At 47.3% G+C, this 9,665-nt stretch overlaps 1 protein-coding gene across 1 annotated transcript; it reads left to right on the top strand.

The window, feature by feature from the left end:
* The first annotated feature begins 494 nt into the window (after positions 1 to 494).
* On the top strand, positions 495 to 6,218 carry PDX1 (pancreatic and duodenal homeobox 1). Its single transcript, XM_027877569.1, has 2 exons — positions 495 to 900; positions 5,734 to 6,218. Exons 1-2 carry the CDS (start codon positions 495 to 497, stop codon positions 6,216 to 6,218), a joined length of 891 nt encoding a protein of 296 aa, XP_027733370.1.
* Positions 6,219 to 9,665: the final 3,447 nt, after the last annotated feature.

Raw genomic sequence — 9,665 nt, 5'->3', positions numbered from 1 at the left:
ATTCCAAGTCATACTGCTTCGAGGGGTATGTGTGTGTGTACTTGCAAGCAATACGGGGTTTTGCTTGGTCTGTGCTTTGTACAGGCAAGAGAACCCCGTGAAAAAAGAGGCATATCGGGGGCATATCGGTAAAGTACCTGTAATAAAGAAGTTTGGGCAACAGACTCAGGAGGAAGGTGGAAAACGAAACAAACCCGAGAAAGCAAGGGCTTTCAGGTACCTGGAATATTCTCTTTCAGGGATTGGCTGGCCCAATGGGGAGCCTGGGCGGGGCCACGTGGGTTGCTGCGGAGCCTATGGAGCCGAGGCGCTGAACCATTCAGTCCCGGTCACCCCTACAATTCTGGTGAGAACCGCACGAAGCTGTCAAAGTGAACTGGGCAAGTGCGAGGTGCGGGAGTGCTGTGGGCCAGGGGCAGCTGAGCGACGTAGGGGAGCTGCGGGACGGAACGCGGCGTAGGGCTCCCTTGCATCGCCTAGGTCCCTCGCCAGCCATGAACGCCGAGGAGCAGTACTTCGCGGCCACCCACCTCTACAAGGAGTCTTGCGTGTTTCAGAGGTGCCAGGTGCAAGATTACAGCCCCAGCCCCCCAGCGTGTCTGTACATGGGGCGCCAGCCTCCACAGCAGCCGCAACCCCCTTACCCAGGGGCCCTAAGCGCCCTGGAGCAGGGCAGCCCTCCCGACATTTCCCCTTATGAGGTTCCCCCTATCACAGAGGATCCAGGGGTCTCCCATCTCCATCTCCACCATCCCTCTCAACTTCCTCACCCGCACCAGCAGACTGTCCCCTTCGCAGATGGGATTGAGTCCGGAACTCTGGAGGAGCCCAGCAGAATTCAGCTGCCTTTCCCGTGGATGAAATCGACCAAGTCTCATGCATGGAAAGCGCAATGGACCGGTAAGCTTGGTTGTTTTTGTTTGTTTCATGCCCCTCTTCTTTTCCACCATGCTTGATTCCTTTCCACCAGTTCAACCACCTCACAACCCTGTTAGTTTCCCCTTAGTCTACACCTCCATCACCTCCTTCCAGCACGACATGCCCTCTGGATCTTGGCAAAACCTGCATGCCAGAGCTCAGTCGCTCTCAACCACAGGCTTCTCTTCCAAGAAAATTCCTTTGCATATTTCCTGTTTAAGCAAAAAAAATTGTAAAACCTTCTCAGTAAATCTTAAACAAAAACAAAACACCCACCTAGTCCACCCCCACTCGTCATCTGATCTCCCCTTTTGGTGCCAGATTTTTTCTCCAGATGGTGGGTGGGAAAGCAAAAGTCAGAGATGGACTTAAAGGTCAGCGTGACTCCCTAAAGATCCTGCTCACATCTGGAGAAGAGAGATCCAAAGCCACAGGCCAGGTGTTTTCTAAGAATGCAGGGCCCTACCTATTAGTGGCCCACACAGCCCAAATCAAACAACAGCAGTAGCAGACAATAACAGATAAGTGATAACTAGGATAATGCTGAGATGCACAATGATAATTAGTAACACACTCACCTGTTGATTATAGGTGACACCTCAGGCCCTACACCATGATGCCTGCTTTAGAGTCTTCTAGCTAAAACTGCTTCTCCAGGAAAGGGAGAATTTTATACAGGACCTAAGATTATTCCAGACTTGGGATGGGGAAAAGAAAAACAGCATTCAAGGACAAAAGAAGGAATCTGGAAAGATGGGCCCAGAGTCAGAGAAAAGAAGCAGGAACTGGGAGCAGTTCTCCCAGCATTTTGGCTTTTCCAGGAAACGTCAGAGAATGGTGCTGGAAGCACCTTGGAAGGTCACATAGGTCTGGGTTCTCTGATCCTAAGATGAAGGAAGCCTTCCCATACTTGTTCCTCAGTAGACAGTTTGAAGGGTTCATTGAGATAGAGCAGTGAGTGTGGTGAGGTTCAAGAAACTTGAGCTCCCTCTCCCCTTTGCAAGACTCCAGGGCCCAACAACATTGGTGCCAGGGTCAAGATCTCATTGCAAATGAGGAAAGAATCAGTGGTGGAGTGGCAGGCACCCCAACTGGCCCCCTGGGTTCAGGTCCCTTGGCAGGGCTGTCTAAGCCCCAGGTCATTCCTCCCCTCACCCTTACCCACTGCACCCCTCCCCCGTTCCCTGAGAAGCCCAGGTTGAGAGTTCAGCTGCCGCACAGCCAGTCTCTGTCTCAGTAGCCGCACAATGTTATCGCATCTGGACTGGTGCACTTCTGGTCACACCTGCACTGCAAATATTTCATTAATCCTTTCTTTCAAATAGACAGTTGGGAGAAGGGGGGACAGTCTCTCTACTGAGCTCACAGAGAAATCACTGGGTCCTTTCACCTGGGCTTGGCCTGCGCTTGTCTGGCCTGAGACAGAAAAGGCTGAGTAGGAAAATTAGGATTTCAGTAGAGGCGGGATACCGGCCCTCAGGATGCCAAATATTTAGGGTTTTTTCCTTTTATTTTTCCTGTAGGGGCCAGTATAAAGATCAAAGAAATGTAGCTGGAGTTAGCCTAAGATGAAATGAAGGTTCAGGATTTTATTGTAATTTTCTCCTAGTGGGAACCCCATAAGAAAAGATGTCCCAGCTGCTTAGGAATGATGTAGGAAGGGCTCCTACTTCCCAGAAAGGCTCCAAGGCCTCAGACCTCATTGGGTTGGAAAATGGCAAGTTTTTCTTGGGAATGGGAGGAGACAGTGAGTCTCAAGCTCTCTCCTGCAGTTGTAGACATTTAAATCCTCAGAGGGACCTTCCCCCAGATCCATTCTGCATTCCCATTCCCACTCCCCCAGTCTCTCTGCTGCTTTCCAACAGCACTCAGGGTGGCTGATTGAGGGGATGAAGATTTCCAGAAACGTAGGAGCATGGGGCCCTGCTTTGTTTCAGTCCTGGGCTAAGCATCCCTTCCATGAAGGGAAACAGCAGGGGAAGTGATTGAAAAGTGAAGTTCTGAGTCTGGGGCAAGAGCAAGGTCAACCAAACAGCCCCTCAGCTGGGGCTCAGACTGGCCACACAACCAGCACTTTGTGCAGAAGCTAGAGAAGAATTTCTCCTGGGACATGGAGAACACTAAGAAGGAATGAAGGAGCAGGCGGAAACCATTGGGATAGAAGGGACAAGTGTCTGTCTTTCCCTAGGAGGAGGATCTGGTCCTTCTGTCTGAGCTCCCTTTCTGACCTTATTTCCTGCCTCTTCCACACAAATTCTGGCTGAAGATAAAGTAAATCAGTAAATCTCCACTGGGAGAGATGCGCCTGAGTCACAGGAAGAATAGTACCCACCCGCTCCCCAAGTAGAAGTTCCCTCTCCTTCTGTCTGTCTGTCTGTCTGTCTGTCTCTCTCTCTCTCTCTCATCCAGGGAGTTGTCCTTAGGTCTTGTTCTCTTGAAATGTCTGAGAAACAAGAAATCTAAGGGGTTAGGAAAGGTCTAGACTGTGATGGAAGTGGACAGTCAAAAGAAGTAGAAGGTGACCAGAAGATAGTGGTCAAAAATTGTCTCCTGGCCTCTAGGCCACACTGGACTCCCACCTACCCCTATCATGCTTTAGTATTAAAGTTTCATTAGACAGAGCTGCTGGGAAATTTAGTTATCAGCCATGTTCACCACTCCAAATGACCATGGTGAGGAAAAATTATTGATAATAAAGACATTTTAAAAATTATCCATGCACACTCTGTAAAAACTACATTGCCTATTGATGTCCCCTAGGATCTCTCCCTGCAGCATCTCCTGAGCCCTGGGTCCCTTGCAACAAAGCAGGGGAACAGAAGTCTTGTTGCCTTTGAGTTTTTGCACACATAGAATATTAATAACCCAGCCCAAGTGGAAGGTGGAGAATGGGGGTCACTTGCATAGAGCTTTTAAAACAAAATTAACCACAGTACCCTTTGACTGCCCTTTTGTGACTGTGGAGCTCAGAACCCTGCTAGAGGCATCAAATTAAGGATGAAGGAGGAGGCCTTTGAAAAATCTGGTTGGAATGACCAGGGATACAACCTCGAAGTGGGGTACAGAAATACTGCAACTTATAAAATCAAGTGAAGTATTTCTGCATTGGGTGTCATTTTGGGGGAGGGAAATGCTCACATCCAGACCAACAGATCGTATATACATATGTATGTATGTGTATATATATATATACACACACACACATATATAATATGTACATACATTATACATTATATATGTGTATATATGCACACACATTATACATTATGTGTGTGTATTATATATGTACATATATTATACATTTTATATATATGTATATATAGTCTTGGTCTTAAGAGGGACTTGGCATCTTCTGATTCTAGAGACAGTGAGAATGTGGATTTGATTTGAATTACACCTTCTTCTAAGGAGGGTTTTTTTTGGAGGGGAGGAAGGGAAGAGAGAACTCTCCTTCTGCTCTGGGCTCGAACCTGCTTCCAAGCTCTGAGACCTTTGGAGATCGAACCCCACTAAAAGCAAACGTCCTTCCCCAAATCCCTGCCACTTTTTGCCGCCTCTTTCCGAATGTGGGACCGGGGAAATTGTTAGCCGGTTTTTCTCTAGTTTTGTTGTTGTTCTTTGTTTATTTGTTTTTACATTCTCCCTTTTATGTGTGCGAGTTTAATCAGGGTTTTTCTGACTAGTAAAACTGAACTGACTCCCTCTCTTTCATACCAGCATACCGAACATTTTCCAGGGCCTCGTACTTCAGTTCAAAGGAAAGAAATTTGAGTGGAACTGGGCCAAATCTTCACGGACCAATACTCATTTCCTCTCTTGAACGTCTTAATAGGGCATTTCTCACTCACGCTAAAAGAATCGTTTGTTATTTAATTCTATAGAGTAAGAAAAATCCCACCTGAGCTACTCAGAGACACCATTCCCCTAAATTACAAGATAAATGTAGCTCTCGGCCTACTCTGACCACCACTTCTGGGACGGTGATGTAGGATATAAGTCAAACGGTAGTCCTTTCACTTTACCTTCAGCCCATTTCACCTGGCCTCCGAGGAACCCGGAAAGAGATGAGGCCTGGTTCTCAGCGTCTAGTCTTTCTCCACCGCTGTTTCTCAATCTGGACTCTAGGGAGTTGAATTTGGTTCGGGGTGGAAGCTGTTATCATACAGGACGCCATCCACTGCTGCACAATTCTACAGAGTGTAAATGAGCTTGACTCTAGAACTTCGAGAGTAGTCAATCACTCGGTTAGACTATTGTTTAAAACTGATGGATAGATGAACTAGGACTCCCAAAAAGCAGAGTGGGTTAATGGGTAGGGAGCCAGTCTCCAAATCAGAAAGCCTAGGGTTCAAGAACAACCTGACACACTGTGATTCTGGGGAAATAAATCACTTAAGCTCACAGTGCCTCCAGGCAACCAACTTTTCGGGACTATAAATTGAAAGTTGCAGATCTGCATTCCCTCGTTGGGAATTCTTTAAGCCAATGAAATCACATTGTCAAAAAAAAGTTATAAAATCGAATGTAATAATGGTAGGAATAGCCTCCGTTTCCTCCTATATAAAGTGGGACTATTAATGCCTGTGGCACCCAGGGATTTTGTGAACTTCGAAAGAGATACAGTTCCTTGCAACCTTAAAAGTTATACATGTAATTTAGTAGTAACTTTGATTAGTGATGGTTGTGGTGGTAAGTGCAATAACAAATACCACCGCATACCAGGTGGTTGCTGTTCAATCTGCATCGGTAGTATGGGTCTGCCTTAAGGACTAAATGAGCAATGTCACTAACGTGAGTCCATCCCGTCCCTGACAGGCGGCTCTTATGTGATGGAGCCGGAGGAGAACAAGCGCACGCGGACCGCTTATACGAGGGCGCAGCTGCTAGAGCTGGAGAAGGAGTTTCTCTTTAACAAGTACATCTCTCGGCCTCGCCGGGTGGAACTGGCCGTCATGCTGAACCTGACCGAACGACACATCAAGATCTGGTTCCAGAACCGCCGGATGAAGTGGAAGAAAGAAGAGGACAAGAAGCGAGGTGGGGTGACTGGAGCAGGGGCTGGCGGCAAGGAGCCGGAGCAGGACTGCGTGGTGTCCTCTGGGGAGGGGGCCAAAGAAGAGCTGCTACAGCAACCTCCGGGGGTGACCGTGCAGTCCGCGGCCCCTGCTGCCGCCTCTGCCCGGGAAGCGAGACTGCCTCCGAGCCTTAGCATCTCTCCCCAACCCCAGCCCCAGCCCCAGCCCCAGCCCCCGCCCCAATGCCCCAGCGCCCAGGCTGCACGGCCGCAGGAATCTCGGTGAGAGTTTGGGCGCCCTTCGAAGCCCTCTAGGAAAGAGGAGACCAGGACTAGGGAGCCCCGGGGGTCTGTCTACTAGGGGCAGGAGTCAGGGAGAAGTGCCTCCTCCACCCTCCACTGCTGGACTCAGCCACTGCCTGAGTCGAGAGGAGAGAGACTGCGCAGCCTTGGGCTCAAAAATTTTTGCGCGCAAACATCGCGGGAGAGAGAGAGAAACTGCAATTTTTGTGTTTTTGTTTTTAAATTTTTAGATTCTTTTTCTGATGTTGCCTGGGCGGTGACGGGAGCAATGTGGTTTTGCTTTGAGTCACAAGTCTGACAGGCTTCTCTGAAACTCCTTAACAGGTTTCCACGAGCCAAATTCGGGAGAGTCTTTGCCAGGAGCTTATCCCTAAGAGCAGCCTCTTCCAAATAAAAGTAAATTAAATTAAACTATGCTCTGCCACCTAAATTTGTGGGCCGATGTTTGCTACAGCCCACGCAGAGGGCTGCAGGAAGGGAAGGTGAGGGAATCGGCGAATCAGCACCCCTTCCAAATAACTATATTATTCATCTCAAAACCTTTGCTGTCCAAAGCATGACTGCTTAGATATAGAATGTATCATTCCATAGACGTCTGTTTCTGGTTTAGCACCAGTGTAAAGTTCTGGCCGTGGTCGTTTTTAACAAAGTTGGTGTATTAGGTTACAGAGAAAGTGATGCATTTGAAGTTTAAAACAAACTCATTCGAGCAATCTCAAAAATTGTCACCCAATGATCGTCCCTTTTATTGAAAATATAGAAATAACGGAATATGGGGGAGGAAATGCTGTAAAAGGAGGGGAGGTGGACAGAAAGTTCTTATGTATCTGTTCTACACTCTCTCCAGCCTACTGCTCTCAAACACAGAGCACGCAGGCAGAGGAAAAGACACGAGTGGGCAATTGGTAGAAATGTCTGGCAACAGGAGGCTCTTAAGCAAGCACTCCCTGAACAAAATTAAGTTGAATCTTTCTGTTTATGCTCCTTATTTACATCCCAAAACAGAGCATCGAAGAAACCCCTGGTGAAGATAAATCTGGAATTTTCTGGAGTTCATAAAGAATTTTAATTGTGTCACTAAGGAGGGCTTTGGATGTCTGCTGGAGGTGGGAGCCCAGTATTTGCACTGACATATATATGCATATATGTGTATGTATACATGTATACACACATGTGTATGGATGTGCTTATATAAGGTTTCAGCATCTTTAAGAATGAGAGAAATGAGAAATTAATCTCAGTCCTGGGTAGGATGATTTCTGGCTGTGGATTATGGGGAGGAGAGCACCAGATCTATGTTTCATCGTCGTAGAAAACCCTAGTTATGAATTCTCTCAATAAACACATCAGTACCTGTTCGGCCTCTTAGAGTCTTAGCAGCAAGGAAAGGTTAAGTCATCAAGAGTCACTCAGCCAGCAAAAGTCAGAAGCTAGACTTATCCGACTCTCCCTCCGTCCTAGTCCAGATCTCTATCAGCTATTCTGCCTCTTAATAGAAAGAAATAACTCAATGGTACTTTATGAAAGGCTCTATATGCTTTGGGGTGCATTCTCTGGTGTCAGGCACACCAAATATCACTTTGACATCAGGTGACATTTCTGGAAAACACCCAATGAATCCATTTTTTAAAATGTTGTGATGAAACTAAGCTCCCTTTTCATCCTTACAGAGATTCAGCTTACCAAAGCAGTCCTAAACAGTATATTGATTTTATTAGGAAGAAAAAGAAAATAAAGTCGAATTCTAATGCTAATAAAACCAGTAGCTATTTTTAAAAATACTTCTATGATTTTTGTAATACATTCTGAGGGTGCTTTTTTGGTTTGGTTTGGATTGGTGAAGATTACTTGCAAGTTACTTAGGAGAAACTAGTCCCATGCATCCCTCGAACACTGAATAGTCAGGGCAGAGCTGAGGGGTGGGGGGAGGAGGAGGTGAGGGGAAATAATGGGTATGGAATTTAACATTGCCTACTGGCTAACCCACAAAATAGATAATCCATGGATGGATAACGAAGAAGTAAGTATTTAATGACACAATGAAGCCTAGCTGGAAAATCATCTGTTTTTGAAACCCATCTCTGAAGAGAATCGTCTTCTCAGTTGGGAGGCTAGCCTCCAAGATAAACCAGATTACTAAGGCCATTTTTAAACAATAAAAACGAAGAAAAAAATTGTCCTACTCTCTTTAAAGGTTCCCCTCCCAAAAAAATGCATATTCTGAAAGTCTCCAGATTCCAAGCGCCAATCTATCTCTTGAGATTGATAGTTGATTTCGTTGCCAACAGACTTGGAATAGAATACACTTGGAGTCTTCTAGGCTCCTCTATCTTTATCCTCTCCTCTCGTCTTCAGAGGGGTAAAATCAGGGCTCGTGGATGAAGAACTGCAGAAGACTCCAGGGATCATTTAGTCGAACCCACTAATTTTACATATGAGGAAATCACTGAGATCCAGTGAGATGAAGTGAATGGTCCAAGGTCACGCTAGTAGTGAGCATCGTGGGTGGAATTTAAACCCAGACCCTTCGATTCTCTTTGCAGTGCTCCAGGATCCCCTCTGGGTTGCAGAGAGACTTCAGACCTAGGACTAATAGGTTGACTGAGCAGATTGTGTATCTCCCCCGCCCCAGGCCCTGGCTATTTACCAATGGGTTAAGGGGCAGCACGAAGGAGAAAGTGATTCAAGAGAAGGTAAGTGCAGTGGTAGGAAGCTAGCCCCCGGGCCCGGGGTCTCTGCTCCTCTGCTGTTCTTAAGTGCATTCGTTTGGACCTGCGACTCTAGGATGCTGGGACCACGGTCCTTCAGTCTGGCGCAGATCCTGAGACCAAAGTTCGAAATTATCAGTATTTTCGCCCTACAGTAGTGGTCCCCTACGGTAGTCTCGAGTCCCTCCCCTTCTCTTCCGTTAGGGAATCCTGGACTCTCAGGCCAGTGTAATGATACTAATTGTTTCGCTGCACCGCGTAAACGGAATCAAATTGCGGTTGGACGCAACTGGCGCCCAATCGGGCTGGGGGATGCCAGCGCCTACAAAGGAATGAGCTGCCCTCAAGGACTCATGGACGCTCCGGTTAGATCTTCCTCTCCAGCTTCCCTCGGTTAATTCCGGTAACCCGAGGCCAACTCTTTTCCTTAGATCGTTAAGTAGGCTTTTGCCCTGGAAAGAAGAAGGGAAGGAGGAAGTGAAGGTTCAGAGGAACACTTTTCCAGCTCCCACCACCTCCCAGCTCTGGTTTAGGGATGCGGCTGCCAGACACCTGAGAAAGGCAAAATCCTTGCGAGTAAGCCATACCTAGCGTCTAGGTCCAGGGCGGTCCTGTGGAGCCCTGATTCCTTCGCTCCCCATCGGATAGTGGAACCGGACTAGAGGGATTCTCCACGGAAGAGGAACCAAAGCTGGACACAGGGGACCTGGGGCAGGAATGAC

The sequence above is a fragment of the Vombatus ursinus genome, unplaced genomic scaffold, assembly GCF_900497805.2.
Source record: "Vombatus ursinus unplaced genomic scaffold, bare-nosed wombat genome assembly UNPS02014813.1, whole genome shotgun sequence".
Lineage (NCBI taxonomy): Eukaryota > Metazoa > Chordata > Mammalia > Diprotodontia > Vombatidae > Vombatus > Vombatus ursinus.
The sequence above is the reverse complement of the archived record's forward strand: the minus strand, read 5'-3'. Positions and strand labels throughout refer to the sequence as shown.